Source organism: Grus americana, chromosome 7, assembly GCF_028858705.1.
Source record: "Grus americana isolate bGruAme1 chromosome 7, bGruAme1.mat, whole genome shotgun sequence".
Lineage (NCBI taxonomy): Eukaryota > Metazoa > Chordata > Aves > Gruiformes > Gruidae > Grus > Grus americana.
In genome coordinates, this window is record NC_072858.1 from 15,927,575 (window position 1) to 15,946,444 (window position 18,870).

The following is an 18,870-nucleotide window of genomic DNA, read 5'->3' on the forward strand; positions in this document are numbered from 1 at the left end:
GGGCGGGCGGGCGCGCTTCTGCGCGTGCGCGGGACGCCCCCCCCCCGCGGGCGCGTGCGTGCTGCGTGCGTGCGTGCGCGCCCCCCTCCCATCGCCGTGCACGCGCGCGCGCTCTCTCCACCCCCCCACCCCCCCCTTCCCCGCGTCAGCCCGAGGGTGGGTGGGCGCCGCCATGTCAGGCGCCGCCGCCCGCCCCCGGCTCGGGGGTCTCGTCCTCTCCCCCCCCGCCCCCGCCGGGCCCTGGGGGCGCCCAGCACGGCCCTCGGCCCGGGAGGAGACCGGCCGGGCCAAGGGCCCCTCAGTCCCGAGGAGGCGCCCGTGCCTTGGCTGCAGCCGCTGGAGGAGGGGACCCCACGGGGGGAGCGCTGCCCCCAAAACACCCGCGGCTGAGGGCTCTCAGGCCGGGAGCTGTGCAGCCCCTGGGGGCTTCTCCTCCCCGCGGAGGTGATGCGGGGCCGAGCCTCTCCTCCGGGCTCCCTCTGGGCCCGGGGAGCTCGGCGCCTCTCCCCAGGGCCCTGCCGAGGCCCCGGGCTGCAGCTCCCGGCGGGAGGCCTGCGGTCTCCCGGCCCAGGCTGCCCTTCCCCCGAGGCGGAGGCAGAAGTGGGGAGAAGACAGAGGGACGAGTGCGTAGGCACCCGCGGCCGGGGGAGCGGGTGAACCCGCCTGTCTGAGCCCAGATCCTGGGGCAGCTAATGGCGATTGCCACCCGGGGGAAGGAGAGCAGGGTGCTGTGGCTGTGCAGCATGGCTCTGCGTGAGGCCCCTGCAATTTGGGACCTTGCCAGTCCCCCAGCCTGGGGCACCGGAGGAGGAGGGCGAGCGGGAGGGAAGGGGCCAGGCAGCCACAGAGCTGGGGGGCAGGAAGGAAGAGGGTTTGCAGCAGCACGTTGCATGGTCGGGGAGGTCATGGCTGGTGCTTGCTGCACGTTCTGTGGAGATGGCAGGTGCTGCCAGGGAGGAGGCAGGGGAACTGCTCGGATCTGTGCTGCACCCTGCGCCACCCAGGGATGTGGCCATCCCTCCAGGGCCTCCCTGAGGACATCTGCCCTACAAACATCACCTCCACAAGAGGAGCCCTGCAAGGGATCCTCCTCCGGCCTCACGGACACACAGCTCTGCAGGACCCTGCATGCCCACTGCTGGCAGGGCACAGTTCCCCAAAACCGCAGGTGATGTCCCTCTGCTGCCATGCGAAGACGCAGCCCAAGCCCCGTGGTGGGAGCAGCAGCCTGGGCAGAGCAAACCACCCAGGGGAGCCTGGGGCCCCCTCTCCCCTCTGAAGCGCCGATGCCAGCCCATCTGCTCCTGCCCTGCCTGGGTGGGATTCACATTCCTCTTTCCTGAGTGTCCTGTAAGCATCACACGGGTTTGGGCTCTCCTGTGCAGTCTGTTCCCCTTAGCCCTGAGCCAGCTGTCTGCTCTGGGTGCTGCACAGCCTGAGTGGCACCGGGCAGCATTGCGATGGGCTGTTCACAGGCTGCACCAGGCCGGGGACACCATCACTGCGCCTGGAGGGAGAGGAGCTGGGATGCAGTATGCGCATTTTCCTTTCTGCCTGTTGGTTTTTTCCTTGTAAATCAGCAGGAGAGCCTGGTGCTGCCCCAGAGCTGGGAGAGCACCCCTGCTGTGGGTTGTACTGGGGGAGGGAGGTACCTGCACGTGGCTTTTGCTCTGATCACACCCCAGGGACCCCACATGCAGGGGATATGGCCCCAGTGCAGGGCTCACATCAGGCTAGGCTTGCTCTGTGGAGCGTTGGCCTCGCAACGCTGCAGGGACGGAGTGATTAGGCAGGTCACTGCACGCCCTGGATGTGCCCCAAGGAGAGGATGTGGAGGGAGCCGAGGGTTCGGAGCAGCAGGAAAGCTGTGGGGCTCCGAAGCCAACATCGTTCCACATCCCTGTCGGTGGGTCCCTGGGTGCCAGATCATGGCCAGCTTTTCCTTGGGCTGGTGGAAAGACACGGGCTTTTCCAAAGTGACTCGTTCCTTGCTTTAGACATGTTGAGCTCAGGAGGAACAAAGTGTCCTCCTGAGGGAGGAGCAACCACTCCTGGGTCATAGATGGAGCCTGGAGTGCTTCCCCAGGCTTCCCTGCTTCCTCTGCAGTGCCAGGGGTGAGTGCTGGCCCGAGGAGCCTGTTACAGCCAACACAACCTCCTACACACGGCACCCAAGGCATGTGCTCACATCCCCCCTTACCAACACCCACATGTGCACAACCCAGCGGGTGCTCTCCCATGCTCCTGCGTGGGTCCCCGGCCCTGGAAGAGGATTCAGCTGCCTGGCTGTGCTCGGCCGGCATTTTGGCCAGACAAGGGCATCAGTGAGAGGCTTTGGAAGGTGCCATGGGCTTGTTGGAGGAGAGGAGCAGCTCCTCTAGCCGAAAGCCTGTTTGTTGCTAGGGAGGAGCAGCCCCTGCGAGGCAGGAGGTGACGTGGGACCAGCAAGCGCAGATGAAAGTCCCTCGTGGCAGGGGTGGAAGGAAGGAGAGCAGCAGGATGAGGCTCCACGTCAGACATGCCGCAGCTCAGGGACCAGGCACACAAGGCTGGATAAAGCAGCTCTATCCCATGGCTCCCCAAGGGAATCAGGTCTGTGCCCGCAGGGCAGACGGAGAGGCCAGGACAATTCTTCTCCCCTGAGTGAATCCTGCAGTGCAGAGCTCCCACCCACATGTCCACGCTGCACTTGTGCTGCTGTGAGCACATCTCTGCACCCCACAACACAATCCTGCTGTCGGGGCAGCGGAGGAAGAGCCACAGGAGGTGACAGTACCCAAAGGGACTCTGGGCTCACTGAGCAGGGGGTACCAGACCAGAGCCACGCACACCAGCGTCCCCTGCCCCTCCCGGGGGAGCCGCGCTGGACCGCGGCTGTCTCAAACGAGCCGGCTTTGGTTTCCCCCCCGTCCCTTTAACTCGATGAAACACCATTCGCGCTGCCGCAAAGGCCCCCCCCGCCGCAGGGCAGGCTCGCAGCCGGGGGACAGCGAGCCCCGGCCGGGCGCTGCTTCCGCAGCGGCTCTGACCCCACCTACCCGGGAGCCCAGGGCACACACGGGGCCCCCACGACCCCTCCCGGGACACCGGAGGCTGCCGCGCCCACGTGTACGGCAGAGCCGGCGGCGGGGCGGAACCCGCCGGCACCGCGGGAAAACGCGCGGCCGCCCCGCCCCGATTGGGCGCTTCCCGCCAGTGACGCCAGCGCCGCCCCGCCCACGGCGCGCCGCAGGGCGGGGCCGACCCTCCTTGCCCTCGCCCGCCGCAAAGATGGCGGCGAAGCTCAAGGGCTGCCCGTCCTCGAGATGGCCGCCCGCCACCCCGCGGCCGGGCGCCCCCGCCGGCCGGTACCCGCCGCTTGTCGCGCCGCCGGCGGCGAAGGGGTGCGGTCCCGGCGTGCCCCGCGCGGGGCGGGGCGGCGCGGTGGCCGCCGGGAGCTGTAGTGCGGGACGGGCGGCGGTCACGTGCTGCGCCCGGCAGTGGCCGCGCTGGGAGCGGAGGCGCCAAGATGGCGGCGCTGCGGGGCGGAGCGGTACCCGCCGCGGTCGGGGCCGGGATCGGCGGCGCCGCGGCCGCTCCGCGAGGGTTGGCGGGTGGCGGAGCCCCGCGCGAGCCGCCCCTCCGCGCCGGCAGTCCCCTGCAGGTAGGCGGCGGCGAGGCGCGGCGGGCCGCGCCGTGACACGTGGAGGCCGGGGCGGCTCCCGCGGCGGCGGCACCACGTGTGCCGGGAGCGGGCCTGCCGCGCCGGCGGCGGGCGGGGGGCCCTGCGTGAGCCCGGGGCGCCCCTTCCGTAGGCGAGGTGGGGCGCCCGGTGCTCTCCTGCCTGGGTGGGGTGGCGGCTGCGGCGGCACCGGCTCGGGGAGCCCCCGGGGGGGGGGGGGTCGCGGCACGGCCCGGGGACCCACCGGGGCGAGGGTGTCGGTGTCCCCCGCGGGGGGTGACAGCCAGTCCCTGGGGAGTGGGGGCCAGGAGGGGCCGGCCGGGTCCCCCCCCTCCCCATGCGGTCCTTCCATCCCGGCGCCGCCCTCCACCACCTGCGGCCGCGGGGGGGGACACGCACAGTTTCGGACACGGACACCCGCCGGTTTCGGTGGCAGGAGCTCCGGGTGGAGGACGTGGGGTGCTCCGGCCCGCGCCGGAGTGGGGGAGCTTCCCCGAGCTGCACCGGGGGCTTATCCCGGGGGAAGCGTCTCCCGCTCCGGGGCAGGTCTGGGGCGCGGTGCTGCCGCCCCTGCACAGCGTCCCTGCCACCGCCGGTGTCACCGGCCCCAGTAGGACCCTGCCAGGGCTGGGCTGGGTGCGGGTGCGCCGCTGTCTGGATGGGGAGCGGGGGGGTGCAGCACCCCTGGACAGGACCTGGGGGCACCTGCGCCGTGCAGTCGCTGGGATTTCGGGGAGCCCCACGCTTCTGCCCCTTTCAAGGTGCTTCTGCCTGGCCAGGGGGCTGCCCCGGGGGAGACCCTGAGCCTGGGCAGGGGGTCGCTGAGCCCATCCTGCCACTCCCTGACACGGGCAGACCCATCTGCATGTAGAGAAGAGAGGTGCGTTCCTGCCTGACGCTTCCCAAAACCAGCTGAGAAATCCTCAGATCATGCCGAGCTCACCGCGCGTCCCGGCGGGCAGCAGCCCCGTGCCCTTACCGGCAGCTCCGGACAGGTGAGAGCCGCCCTGGCAGCCTGCCCAGGGCTGGAGCCCAGCCGGAGCACTGCGGGGAGGATGGCCTCCCTCTGCTTGGGGCGTAGCCCCGGCACAGCACGCCGGGTGCACGTGTTGCGCGTCGCCAGCGCAGCTCAGACGGGCAGCTGCCCGCAGGGGCCTTGGTTGTGCCTCCTGGGTACCGCAGCAGTGAGCATGGTGTCCCCTGCTCCAGCTGGGTGCCACAGGAGCTGGTGGCCACGCTCAGGCCTGCTCCATCTTGAGCTCTTGGCTCAAACCCTGGCTCCCTGTGCGCCCAAAGCTCTCTCCGGGGCTGCCAGCATCCTCCCTTCTTCCCAGCTGCGCCAGCTGCTCAGGCACGGCGTGACTGAGCCCAAGCCTGTCCTTGAACATCCCTGTGACCCGCGGTCTTATCCCTGCTGCGCCACGGAGCATAAAGCAAACACAGGGAGCTGGGAGGGCATGGAGGGTGTCCCCCTGAGCTGGGGGACAGGGGTCTCCGGCAGGGAGGAGAGCGGGCAGGGACACAGGAGCAGGCTGGGCTGGTTTGTACCCCCGCCCTGACGACGCAGAAGAGGCGAGGGCTTAAGGAAGTGCCTGGCCCCAGGTGGATCAAAGGGAGTCCTGGGGGAACGCAGCCTCATTCGCCGGTGACTCACAGCTGTGGGACTCCTTGTTGCAAGGCCCTGAGTCAAAGGAGTTGAGGAGGGCTTGGGAGATCGCCCACCCTCCCTCCCAGGCTGTGGGCAGGAGCTGCGGGAAGAGGCTGTTTGAGTGGGAGGATTTTCCTTCCCTCCCTCCAAACGTCCAGCGCCGGTCACAGCTGGAAACCTCTTATTAGGCGCTGCCTTTGGGGAGAGCCAGCCCTGTGCCAAGACGGGCAGGGTGATGCAGCCCTGGGGGCATCCCCCAGATCCCCATGCCGTCAGCAGGCAGGGGTGAGCCGACCGCCGCGTCCCTCGGCCGCTGGTGCTCGGGTGCTCACTGCTGACTCAGGGCTGTGCGCCGGCGCTTGGCGGTGCTGGGCGTGTGAGCCTGGATGCTCTTCCCCGCTCCTCCCGGTATCTCCGGGAGGATTGGCTGGGAATTACGGCCAGGCTGCGCTGTAGACAGCTGCCAGCAGGGCTCTGCGCCGGGCTCTGACCGGCAGCCGGCGCCGGCCGAGGGAGGGGACTGGAGATGCTGAGCGGTAAAACTGCTCTGTAGCCCACAGTGGGGTGGAGCAGTGCGCTGGTGTCACCAATGGACTCCGTTTCCAGACAGAGAGCCCTGGGAGAGGGTCCCGGGCTACCGTACCGCCTGCCGAGCCCCAGAGTGCTGCAAGCTCTGCTCTTCGGTGCTGCTGTGTCGGCACGCAGTAACAGGCTGGGGAGGTTTGGGCCGGTGGCTGTGGGGCGGTGCTGTGGGGGTCCTGCCTTTCATTTCCAGCCTGGTCCTGGAATGCCCCTGCTGCAGGGTCACACAGGGCTCGCTCCTGGCTGTGCTGCAGCCAGAGGTGCGTGCTCTGTCCGATGGGCAGAAGTGTCTGAAGAGGCCCAGGTACCTGGTGTTTGGGCACGTGGCTTTGGTGCTGCCATATTTTAGGAATCACCTATTTAGTGAAATGCCTGCTCTCCCTCCGGTGCAGCTTCCCTCTTAGTGGAAGAGGATTTCAAAGTTCAGGCAGGTCTTGTACAGGGACGGAGCATTTTGTCCTGCCTGAGCTCAGGCTTGTGCAAGCTGCGATACCTGTGAGAAATGCAGGTGAGCCACATCAGATGCGCATCTCCCAGGGTACAGCCAAATTCTCCCTGTGCTGCTGTGGGGGGAGGACGGCTCGCTGCCTGCTCCTTGCCAGCTTTGGGAGGGAGACGTGCTCTCCCAGGGCTTGTCCTTGGTGCCCTTATCTTCCCTGCTTGCGTTATCTGTGCCTAAGCCCATCTGCAAACAGGAATTCAAGTCCTGTCTCGTGCCGGTGACACGCCTGCGCTGCCACTCCACTCCTGGCAGAGGCTGTGTGTCCAGTGGCTCTGCTCGGCCGGGGGCTGCAGCCCCTGTCCTTGCCCAGCATCTTGCTTTTCCTGGCCACCTTGCAGCGCTGGGCTGCATGGCACCACGTAGCGCGGTGCAAAGACCTTTCTGAAGTTATTGGGTGGTACCCAAACATCCCTGGAGCCAGTTGGGGGTCTGCAAAGGATGTGAGGCTGGGAATTTGAAAGAAGAACAGCAACAAAGCCAGACTGATCCCGGATCGTCAGCATAGCCCATGTCCTCTTGTAGCCTACAGCAGAGGTGTCGGGCCCCAGCAGTGGCAGCCGGCTGCATCCCTGTTGCTGACTCCTGCGCTTTTGTTATGAATTTCGTAACGTTTTTGGGCTTATCTAAAGCGCCGACAGCTGGAGTCAGAGGAGCGCATGACAGTCTGTGGGGTGGGGGGAGCCTGCTGCTCCCCATCCAGCACAAGTGGTGTGCAGTGTCAGGCAGAGCCTGGGACTTGCTGGGGGTTTATCGATTCATCTTTCCCAATTGCGCAGCTGCGGAACAAATCGGATGGGATTTTTCGTTCTGGAGGCATCCCTGGTAATCGGAAGGGTCTCGGGCTGAAAGTGGCACAGGGCTTTGTGCAGTGGGGTGGACTGGCCAGAACCTGTCCTGAAAAGCAAGGCAGGAAGGTTTACCTGGCTCCCTGTGCTCCTCCACAGTGCTTTTCCCTTGAGGAGGATGACCTGAACTTAACGTCGCTGGATGCAGAAACCATCTTGGAGGCTGAAGAAATCCTGGGGACGATGCAGAACTATCTCGACTCCTCTGTGATCTCCATCATCGAGGACCTCTCTCTGAGCGAGGTGGGAGCCCACAGGCAGGCGTGGGAAGTGGTGGCCAGGCTGGCTCTGGCTGTGGCGTGGATGGGGGTGGCAGCAGCATCCCCCATGGCCGGAGTCCATGGCCGTGCCCTGCTGCCCTCTGAGACCACCCCTGCCTTTGCAGCAGAGCAAGGCCTGCCTGGATGCGCAGAACGAGCTGTCTCTGCTGACTGCCATCACCGAGATCCTGGACAGCACAGACGATGAGACCCTGTCTCCCTTTGACACCATCATGGACGCGGAGCTGCTGACCTCGCCTCGGGAGCGGGAGAATCCCTCGGTGAGTTGAGGGGTGGAGGCAGCCTGACCCCAAAACAGGCAGGAAGATGCTCAGGCAGGGGTCTGCCAGGTCCTGGCATGGGAGTGCCCTGAGGTGGTAGAACCCTGGTCCCCAGTGCCCTGGGATGGTCCCTGTAACCAGCAGCAGGGTGGCCTGTCCCCTCCAGCAGCAGGAACTTGCTGCTGCCTGTTGCAGTTTAGCCCCAGCCGGCAACTAAGTACCACGCGGCTGCTTGCTTGCCCCTTCCCTCCATCCCCAGTGGGACGGGGACGAGAATTGGAAGAAAAAGGTAAGACTCGTGGGGTGGGTAAGGACAGTTTAGTACAACAGCAGAGGAAGAGGGAAATAAGAACACTACTAATAAAAGAATATACAAAGAGAGTGATAGACAATGCAATTCGTTCACTGCCCAGAACGTGGTGCCCAGCCCGTCCCCAAGCAGAGATTCCCCCTCCCCAGCCAGCTCCCCCTCTTACATACCGAGCATGACATCATATGGTATGGAATATCCCTTTGGCTAGTTTGGGTCAGCTGTCCTGGATGTGTCCCCTTCCAACTCTTTGTGAAAATTAACTCTATCCCAGACAAAAACCAGGACACTACCTCACGCTCTGTCTGTCTTCTCTCCAGTTTCAGAAGTTTCTCAGCTTATCCCGTCCGCCAGTGGAGTGCGAGAGCCCTGCCCTGGAGCAGCCCAAGGCTCTCAGGCCTCTCAGCAGCAGCAGCAGCATCTCTGTGGTTGGGAAGGTGAGCAGCTGAGCAGGGGAAGCTGAAGGAGCATCATCAGGGTGGTGCTGGGGTAACTGTGTCCCTCCTGCCACCCCCCAGCCCCTGCCTGCCTGCCTGGCACGGGCGTCCTCTCCTAGAAGCGACACTTGTGCAGGGCACCGGCAGCAGTGGGATCAGGGGCTGGTGGGTGCTGTGGGACTGGGGGTGCTGCGGATGTCCCCATGGGGTGGCAGGTTTCCAGCTCCGTTGTGTCTTACTGGGAGGATCAAATGTGTTCCAGCTTTTCATCTGCCAGGGGCTTTGCTGCGGAGTTGCAGCAGACCCACAGTTGGCTGTGCCTGGAGGGGGCTCCAGTAAAAGCCCAGGAGCTGACGCTTGCTCTGGTTCCCTTTCCCAGACTGACACAGACCTGGCTTGGGACCGTGCTGCTCACTGCCTCGAGGACCTGGCGCTGCCAAAGAAGCAAGTATGCAGCACCCCGAGGGTGGAGAGGAAGCTGGGCCGGCACTGGGCCCGAGAGCAGCCCCTGCCCCAGCGTAGTGATGGGGAGGAAGAGGAGGAGGAGGCCGCCTTGAGTCCAGAGCTAGACAGCAGCATGGAGGCTGGGGATTTTTGCGTGAGCGGGGCCGGGGCGGCACTGGAGGAGCGTGAAGACCCCTGCATCATCAACACGGGCGATGTGTCCCTGAGTGAGCTGGTGAAGTCCATGCACCCATACTGCCTGCCCACCTTCACTGTGTGCCTGGATCCCGAGACCGAGCCCATGGCCAAGGAGCTCCTGAATGGTCCCGTCTTGCTGGAAATTGTGCCTGGCGAGGGGGAGAGTGTAGAGATCCCTGTGGTCCTGGAGCCATTGGCCCCCAGCTTCCCTGACCTGGAGCCCCAGCTCCTGGGAGCAGAGGAGGGTACTGGGGAGTCAATCCCAGAGGATCGAGAGAAGATGCCAGGAGCTCCAGCCCAGGAAAACAGGCTAGAGGAGGAGGAGAAACCACCCGGGAAGGAGCCCTCCTGCACTACCCCAGAGAGCGCTTCCCCACCGGAGACAGCAGTGCCCAGAGCCTGGAGCCCTGACAGCAGCTCACGGTGCGGCACGGAGACCCCAGCACGTGGCAAACGTGAGGGTTCCGAGAAGGGACGCGGCCGGGAGAGAGCAAGGAAGAGTCGGAAAAAGAAAGCAGAGGAGGACCAAAGCGAGCAGGCCAGGCCAGGCAGGGACTGCGTGGCCCACCGCCTCCGCTCTGCTGGCTCTGGGCAGCCCCTGGGCCAGCCGCCTACCAGCCGGCGGCGGGCAGCACGTCCCTCCGTCCAGGTCTCGGACTTCCTGGCGCGGCAGCTGGAGCAAGCCCGGAAGGAGGGGCAGATGGAGCTGCGTGCAGAGCGGGTGCCGCGGCCCCGGGGCAGGCCCCGGAGCACAGCAGGGGCCTCGCTGCCTGAGAAAGCGCAGCAGGAGCCACAGAAGGAGTCTGTGCCAGAAATGGTGAGCAAGGTCCCGGAGAAGGCTGAGATCGTGGTGCTTCCGGAGAAGACCACACCAAATGCGGAGGAGCGGCCAGCAGCAGTGCGTCCCGACCTGGCGGACCTGGCTGAGGGCGAGGGGGATGCACAGCTGGCTGCCAGAGAGGGCAGTGGAGTCTCAGAGGCTGCCTCTTCGCTCCCAGAGCAAGGTGTGGGGCTGGAGCCTCCCCAGAGCCTGCTGGCAGCAGAGCCAAGTGAGGGCCTGCCCAAGGAAGCCAAGCCCAAGGCCCTGAGCCTGCGGGAATACCGCATCCGCATGCTGCACCGCCAGCCCAGCCCGGGCGGCAGGAAGGACGGAGAGAAACAAGCGGCCAGCAAGTGGCCCAGCGTCCCCGAGCCTCCGACAGAACTGGCTGAGATCCCCTGCCTGGTGTCACCCGTGCGCACTGCCACCGAAGCGGCCGGCACTCAGAAGAGCCCCGAGAAACCCGCCAGCCCCGCTGCTGTCCCTTCTACCAGCAAAGCTCCTGCCGCTCCAGCTTCAACTCCGGCACCTGCCACGGCTCCGGCACCTGCCACGGCTCCACCACCCCCAACAACACCAATGCCTTTTGTTGCGCCAAACATGCCCCCAGCTGCTGGGGCAGCCCCTGCCGGGATGCTGCCAACCTCTGCCGGTGCTTACGCCCTTTACCCACCAGTGCCTTCCTGGCCCTGCTTCGGCCCGCAGCCCATGGGCTGCCATGGTTTGCCCCCGCCACCCAGCACCGGCTCCCCCAGTACTTTTCACATGGTGCCTGGCCTCCCGCCTCCAGCCATGGCCTGGCCTCCGCCAGCTGTGCCGCCCCCGGCTCCCTTTGGCCCCGGGGGCCCCTATGCCCCGGTAGGGTGGGCACCGCCATCCTACTGGCCAGGAATCCCCGTGCCGCCTCCGGTGCCTCCCCTGGCGTATGGGGACCCCAGAGTGGCACTGCAGGGCACTGCTGCCTTCCCGGCCGGTGGCCACCCCAGCGCGGCCATCCTGCATGGGCAACCTGCCGCTGCCCCGGCACTCGGCTGCCCGGAGCCGCCGGCCTTCCCCACCCTGCCACTCACCACCCCGGCCAGCGAGATGGGGGCTGCAGATGGCCCGGCCAAGCCGGCAACCAGCAGGGTATCGGACCCCAGGAGGCAGGCACGGCTGGCGGGGGAGAGCTCTCTCCCTAAGGCCCCTCCGGCCCTGGCACCTGCCCAGCCCCAGGCAGCCCCATCGCCTGCTGCTGCCCAGCCTGGCAAGGTCCCTCCTGCAGCACCAGCCCAGCACATGGCAGCCCCCCAAGCTGCCCCCACCCAGCTTCCAGAGGAGCCCCTGACTGCAGCCCCAACCCAGCTCCCAAAGGCTTCCTCAGCTGCCATCAGCTGCCCTGCAGAGGTGTCCCCTGCTGCTGGCCCTGCTGAGGAGTCCCCTAGCATCCACCCCGTCGAGGATTCTGCAGGGCCAGGCAAGGGGGCACTGCAGAAAGCCCCACTGGAGCCCAAGGCAGCTGTCGGGCAGGAGCCACCTGGCCACAAATCCGTCTCCCAGGTTGCAGCACCGCCACCACCAAAAGTGGGTCAAGGGAGCAGCCTGCCCACCAAGGCACCCGCCACACGGCCGTGGAGACACCAGCCGCTTCTCAGCCTGGCGCATCCCACCGACAGCAGCAAGGATATTGTACAAGCCTTCATCAGCGAGATTGGTGAGCAGGAGGGCTACGGGGCACCGGGTGAGCGTAGCTGGTGAGGCTGTGGTGCTGCCGGCAGCTGCGGGTAGTGGGACCAGTTCCTGGCACTTCTAGGGGCAAGGGTGGCAAAACTGTGCCCACGGGCTTGCAGTGTCTTCCCAGTGCTCTGCCAGGACATTGCCTCCAGTGGACGGTCTGGGCTGGCTGTGCCCAAACCGGTCCCTCCTGGGGCTGCAGAGCTGGGTGCTCTTGTCCTCGCTGCAGGAGATGCAGAGCTGCTGCAGGTTCTGCCACTGCTTCTCCCCAGTGCTCGCCCCGTCACCTGCGGAGGCTGATGCAGGGGGAGGATGGAGCTGAGGTGCATCCCCATGGTGCCAGGAGGGTTTTGGCTGACCTGACTGGCTGTGTTCTCTTCCTGGCCCAGGGATCGAAGCCACTGACCTGTCCAGCCTGCTGGAGCAGTTCGAGAAGTCTGAAGGTGCGGTTGCGCCGTGCTGTGCCATCCCCTGCGGGCTCCCTCCATGCCACGCTGGCCTCCCCGGGCTGCCCGCGCTCTCTCGGCAGGGTGGGAGCAGGAGGGCTGGGACACTGCTGCCTGTGGGCTGGTGTCACCCTGCCTGGGTGCCTTGTCCTGGGGGCGTCTCTGCCCCCATCTCTTTTCTGGCCTGTGAAAGCAGCTGGGGATCCCTGGGGCAGCCAAGGGGGTGGTGAAGAGCCTGGGAAGGAAAAGGGACTTGCAGCAGCTCTCTGCAAGGAGCTGGGTTGGGGCACCGTGAAACCTCTCCCTGACTGCACCTGGGGTGCTCTGTCCCTTCCCTGTATGCGGGGTCCATCCCCTGCCCCAGCCTCTCACCACCCTCACCCACCTGCTCCCTTTTCAGCCAAGAAGGAGGAGGCTCCCGTGCAGCCCCCCGAGGACAGGCGGCCAGCGGGGAGCTCCAGGTGAGTACCAAGACCTCCGCAGGCAGTGTCCCAGCCTGGCAGAGGGCTGAGCCCTGCCTTCAGCAGGGGCATGGGGCAGCTCTCGGTTCTGGCAGGGTCCGAACTGTGCCAGGGGCTGCATCTCTGGCCTGGGAGAAGCTGAGCCCCTCGCTGGGCTGGAAACCAGAGCTGGCAAGGAGGGGGAAAAATTGGGGGAAAGGGATGGGCATGACCAGGCTGTGTAAGCTCCATCCATGCAGCTCTCTCAGATCCTCTGTTCCCCCTGTCTGGGCAGGGGGGCAGCTTGGGCAGGTGCCCCAGGTGTGGGGAGTGGGGCTGGCCTTTGGCCACTGTGTTTGACAAAGCTCCTTTTCCCCTTCTCAGGCCTGAGACCCAGCAGGACAGGAAGCCCCCGGACAACCTGCAGGCCTCTGAGCTGGCCAACGTGGCAGGTAATGCCCGGGATGAGGCAAGGGAGCCCGCCGTGTCCGGGCAGGGACTGTCATGGGGCTGGGGGAGACCTCAGGGCTTGAGGGGGGGTGGGCTAGGAGGGAGCCCCAGCTGGGCAAGTTGCAGCGAGGGGCTGCTCTTGAAAGCTGTCTGGTGCTCTCACAGGCCTCACCCCCCCAGCGACGCCCCCCCACCAGCTCTGGAAGCCATTGCCCGCTGTCTCGCTGCTGGCCAAGGCCAAGTCGTCTGGGTCCGCACCCCAGGAGGGGCCCCAGAAGACAGCCAAGCTGACGAAAGCCAAGCTGCTGCCCCCAAGCAAGCTCCAGGGGAAGAGCCCAGTGCTGGCCCCTGCCAGCTCAGCCCCCAGCCACGTCTGCTCGGGAGACCACGACTACTGCGTCCTGGGTGCGGCGCAGCCAGAGACCAACGGCAGCACCGGCACGCAGCCCCCCACCGAGGGTGGCTCCCGCTGGAATGTCAAACACCACCGGGACATCACTATCAAACCCATCTCCTCCTTAACCAAACGGACGCTGGACCAGCCCAAGCCCACCCCGCCAGCCCCCACCACCACCGTGGGGCCCAGCCAGGAGACCCTGGGGACGGCCTGCCTAGCCCCCCTGGATTATCGGACTAGCGTCCCTAACAAGGCCACCACCAGGTGCAGCAGCCCCCCCACTTCGGTGCTCCTGTCTCCAGCCGCGTCCCCGTGCCGGGACCAGGAGATGCGGACTCCCAGTGCCCAGCCCAGCCATGCTGCTGCCAAGAAGTCCCTGCGCTGCTACCGGAGACCCCAGGACTCGCCCAGCCCCTCTGCCGGCAGCTGGAGGGCTGGCCGGAGCCGTACCAGCCGCTCTTTCAGCTCCAGTTCGGATGGAGCTAGCGAGTCCTCATCTTCATCCTCATCCTCCCGATCCCGGTCACGGTCATTCTCCCCTCCGCCCAAGCGGTGGCGAAGGTAAGCGGTGGAGCATCTGTCTGCTTGCTCTGGGCAATTGCCTGGTGGCCAGTCTTTTGCGAAGGTGCCTGGACACCTCTTTACGGACCTACTTGATGTCTGTGTTTGATCTTCTTCTCCTCATGGTCCCCCTGAAGGGGTCCCTGGCTGGGAAACAGGAGGAGCTGCTGGAACACCTGCCAGGGCAGTGGATGTCTGTCAGAACCCCACATCTGTGCCTGCAAAGCCACTGCTGAGCCAGGCTTTCTTACTTCTGGAGCACCATGGGATGAGTCCTTGGCTGCACCTTGGCTTTTGGATGCTTTTTATGGAGTATTAATGCAGGTGGGGCTGGTACAGCCCTAGGTGTAGACATGAGAGGAGCCACAGTGGCAGCAGGGAGCTGCTGGAGGCAAGCAGAGGAAAAACCCATCTGGCTTGGCTGCCTCAGGGGTTCCCCGTGTTCCTTATGGAGGTGGCTGCGTAGGAAAGTGCGGTGGCTTGGTCTTTGTGGGAAGCATTTCTTTTGGAGTCCTTGTGGAGTCCCTCATCTGTTCGTCCCTGGGTGTTCAGCCAGTTTTGGAGACAACCCAGGTCACCAGGCACGAAGGGCTTGTCCAACCACGGCCTCTCTATCGGTGGCCAATAGGTGTGGAGGCTGTAGCAGGAAAGGGCACGTATATAGTGCCATGTCCCAGGGATGTGCACCTCAGGGACCTGACCTGGCTGGCTTGGCTTTCCAGCAAATGCAGCTGGCCTTGTGCTGGGAAACGTCCCCACGGACTGTGCCATCCTGACCTGCTGTCCTCCAGGAGAATGTGTGGCAGTTCCAGGCAGCCTGGGGCCTGGGTTTGCCTATGGCAGGGACCACCTGTGGGCAGCATGTTTAGAGAGACACCCTATTGCTGGCTGGAGGCAGCACAGCTTGATTCCAGGGCAGTTTCAGTTCTGCTGCTCTTAATTTTTGCCTGGCCCTGCCAGAGAAGCTCTTGCAGGCAGGAGGCTGTGGGCACACAGCCCAGCCCTGTCCCAGTGCATGCCGCCTCCCTCGATGTGGTCGGAGGTACATGTGTCTCCATTTGTATGGCTGTTGAGTGCAACGTCGATGTGATGGCTCCAGCTTCATCCTGTGCGCTATGTGGGGCTTGGCATGGCAGCCCTGGCCCCTCCTGAGTCCTTGCCCAGCCGCAGCCGTGTGCCCCCATGACTATTTCTTGCTCTTCAGAGGCTGTGCCTGGTGTGATCCTGCTCCTTTTTCACTGCGGTATTTGGAGCCTAGTGGAGCAACATCTCTGTAGTGTCGTTACTGCTCCTGGCAAACTCAGGGAGAGGTTTCCATAGCCCAGCTCACCCTGGGGATGGGTCCTGTCTGAGTAAGGTGCTGGGTGCCTTGGGGAAGATGGAGGTTTTCTTCTTCTCTGGAGCCTTGTGGTGTCAGGCAGGGGAGGGCTCAGCACTGAGTTGTGTCTCTCCGTCCCCCAGGTACCGCTCAAGATGTTCCCACAGCTCCTCCTCCCGCTCCAGCTGTGGGTCATGTGGCAGGTCCCGGGACAGATCCTCATCCTCATCATCAACGTCATCCTACTCATCCAGGTCCACGTCCTGCAGCCAGTCCCGATCCCGCTCCCGCTCCCCCTCGCCTCGCAGGAGGAGTAACAGGCGGAGAAGGTGAGCGTGACCACCCTGCAGGGGTGAGTTCCCCTGCACCCATCTCCTGGCCTCCTGTGACCTGGGCAGGAGTGGACCCACTCCTTCAGTGTATCCCTTGTGTCCAGGATCACTCTCTTCTGGCACCCCCATCACCCTGTAGCTCATGTGTCCGGTTTCTGCCCTGCTAGATACAGTTACGATGCACAGGACCACTACCAAAGGCAGAGGATCCTCCAGAAGGAACGTGCAATAGTGAGTGCTGGGGGGCTGGGAAGCTGCAGCTGGGGATTTGGGGCTCCCCAGCCACTCCATCACTTCAGAAAGCTGTGAGGTCACAGCTTTGCAGTAAGCACTGTTGGGAGGCTCTGGCCAGGGCACGGTCTGATGGGTGGCGATGCAGGGAGGGTGCTCTGTGCGAGAGGTCCCACTCACTAGGAGGGCTCAGAGGCGCTGAGTCCCCTCTGTCCCATCTCACGGACGGCACATCCCTGCCCACAGGAGGAGCGGCGAGTTGTGTTCATTGGCAAGATCCCCAGCAGGATGACACGATCGGAGCTGCGGCACCGCTTCTCTGTGTTTGGGGACATTGAAGAGTGCACCCTGCACTTCCGCTCTGAGGGGTGAGAGCTGTGGGGACGTGGGGCAGACCCTGCCCAGGGATGGCTCCTCTTTTCCCATTCCTCAAGGGGATGGTGCAGACCGAGGGGAGACAAACATACTGTGTCGCTGCTGATCTCCTTCCTTCTCCTTCTCCGGCTCCAGGGACAACTATGGCTTTGTCACCTACCGCTATGCTGAGGAGGCCTTTGCCGCTATTGAGAGTGGGCACAAGCTGCGGCGCCCGGATGAGCAGCCCTTCGACCTGTGCTTCGGTGGCCGCCGGCAGTTCTGCAGGAGGAACTATGCCGACTTGGGTGAGTCGCGGCAGCCCCCAAGTTGCGGGGCGGGGGGACCCTGGGTCCTCTCTCCTTCCCAGAAGTACAGGGGTCCCCATCCTTGGGGTCAGTCAGGCTTGGCTGGGCAGGGCCATGTCCAGGGATAGTCCTGCCCTGAGGGGAGGTTGGATGGGGGCTCCTTGTCCCTCCAGCGCTGTGATGGAGGCCAGGCCCGGTCCTCCCTCAGCCCAGCTCTGGATCTGGAGGTTGCCATGTGAAGCGAGATGGGAAGGAGTTGCTGCAGGGATGGCCAGAACTGTGCCAGTGTCCCCATGGCTCAAGGCAGCCTTTCTCCATGTCTTCTAGACTCAAACCGGGAAGATTTCGACCCAGCCCCTGTCAAGAGCAAGTTTGACTCCCTGGACTTCGACACGCTGCTGCGGCAGGCACAGCGCAGCCTGCGGAGGTAGCAGCAGGCGAGGCGGAGCGCCCGCCCCCGCTTTTATACTCAAATACAAAAGACAAAAAAAGTATGGAGAAAGAGAGATGGGGTTTTTAAAAAAAGAAAAGAAAAAGGAAAAAAAGAAATTTGTTTTATAACCAGTATTTAAGGAGGACGGGTCATTTGCCTTCAACCAGAGGGGCGCAGGCTAGTGGCAGCCCCAGGCTTGCCCCAGCCATGTAATAAATGTGGATGCCCAAACAGCAGCGCTGCCTCGTCTCCTCCTTCGTGCAGGCTGTGCCCCCTCAGGGCCCTGGGGGATGAGGCTGCTCTGGGGGCACTGCAGGTTGGGCACTGGGTGCAGGAGTGGGTATCTGGGGGAAGTGGGGCAGGACTGGGGTCACCGAGCTGCTCTGGGGGGTCTGTGGCAGCCCACAAGTGGCCTGGCACAGAGTGACCCCTCTGACCATTTCTTGGGCTCTGCTGGAGTGGGGACCCCGCATCCCAGCCCAGAGGCACCAGGCTGGGTTTTGGGGCCACCTGCACCTCCCGTGGTGGCCACGGAGGGGCAGTGCAAGATCCTCCGCCGCCACCGCTCCCCGCTGCGGGCTGGGGTACAGGGGGCTCAAGCCCTTGGCAGGAGCACAGGCAGGGGTCTGCCCGCTCTGAGGGCAGCGTGTGCAACCACGGAGTCTGCCTGTCCCCTTTGAGCCTGCTGGTTGGTTTTGCTCCAGCTCGCCAGGAGGAGAGGGATCTCTGACATCTCATCTCTGGGTGTCCCCTGAGGGAGAGATGTTGGTGTGGCTACAGAGAGGTTACAGGCATCCGCAGTGGGCAGAGCACAGTGAGATGGTGCTTGGCAGAGGAAGGGCAGTGACGGGGAGGATGCAGGATGCCTGTCCAGGCCCCGGCAGCATGCTGCAACTCACAGAGGAGAAGGGCGATCCCAGGCAGCCCCTAAGGGAGCGTGCTTGGTTCAGCTGCCTGCTCCTGAGCATCTTCCCTGCACCTCTCCCAGAGCTGGCAGTGCCAGGGCCCTGCAACCTGCTCCTGGAACACACTTGGGCAGGGTGCAGTGGTGCCCAGCTGGGCCCCCTCTCGGCACACCCTGGGGTGGGGGATCCTGCAGCCACCTGACTGGGCTCTGCAGAGCCGGGGGAGCACGGACAGAAGGGACGGGCAGGGGATGGACCCCCCAGGGCTCCTCTCAGTGCCTGAGATGGGAGAGGGCTGGTCAAAGTCTCCCAGCTCCCTTGCCTGATGGAGGCAGTGCCCCCTCCTCTGGTAGGAGAGCAGGGAGTGGAATAGCACAATAAACCTCGGGTGGGGTGTCCAGTGGGTGTGATGCAGGGCAGGGGCTTCAGTCAAGCTGACGTTCCCACTTGGATCATGCTCAGTCCTCTGAGGCCCTTCGGGGGTGTGCTTGGGGTGTGCAGCAACTTTATCGGGCAGGGATTAGCACAGAGGCTGGAGCTCACTTGTTACCTCTCTGCTGCCCTGGATGGAGAGGGATGCCTCTGGTCCTGCCTGCACGCGGGATGACTCGTGCCGCTCCACAGCTCGGCCCAGGGAGGCCCCCACAGTTGCCCAGGTATGTGGGGGTGAGCTCCCACCCTGTCCTATCCTGTCTAGCCCTGGACTTTGCACAAGGGAGGGTCCAAGGAGGCAGCTGCAGGCAAAGGTGTGAGTGGGATAGCAGGGGGCTGTTAATCAGTAACGCAGCTCTTCCCAGAGACATCAGCTTGGCAGGACAAGGCTGGAGGAGATGAAAGCCAGTGCAGGGACGTGGGAGGACGATGCAAGCAGCCCTTTCTGGGACTCTGTGCAAACCCCTTTTGCTGCAGCACTTGTGCAGCCCCTCTCCTGCCCAGGGCGGCTGGGTCGATCGCGGTGCTGACAGGCAGCTCCCTGCCCTGTGAGCTGCCACGG

At 64.8% G+C, this 18,870-nt stretch overlaps 1 protein-coding gene across 2 annotated transcripts; it reads left to right on the forward strand.

The window, feature by feature from the left end:
- Window positions 1–3,364: 3,364 nt before the first annotated feature.
- Window positions 3,365–17,200, forward strand: PPRC1 (PPARG related coactivator 1). Of its 2 annotated transcripts, none has more exons than XM_054832542.1 (14): window positions 3,365–3,643; window positions 7,338–7,481; window positions 7,627–7,779; window positions 8,410–8,526; window positions 8,906–11,681; window positions 12,091–12,144; window positions 12,548–12,608; window positions 12,972–13,039; window positions 13,203–13,995; window positions 15,457–15,642; window positions 15,813–15,876; window positions 16,123–16,244; window positions 16,387–16,538; window positions 16,866–17,200. In XM_054832542.1, the coding sequence occupies exons 1-14, from the start codon at window positions 3,509–3,511 to the stop codon at window positions 16,967–16,969; spliced, it is 4,929 nt and encodes a 1,642-aa protein (XP_054688517.1). In that variant the 5' UTR covers window positions 3,365–3,508; the 3' UTR covers window positions 16,970–17,200. The 2 variants fall into 2 exon arrangements, with proteins under 2 accessions (XP_054688517.1, XP_054688516.1); XM_054832541.1 differs by having other exon boundaries at window positions 3,367–3,643; window positions 7,624–7,779.
- The last annotated feature ends 1,670 nt before the right edge of the window (window positions 17,201–18,870 follow it).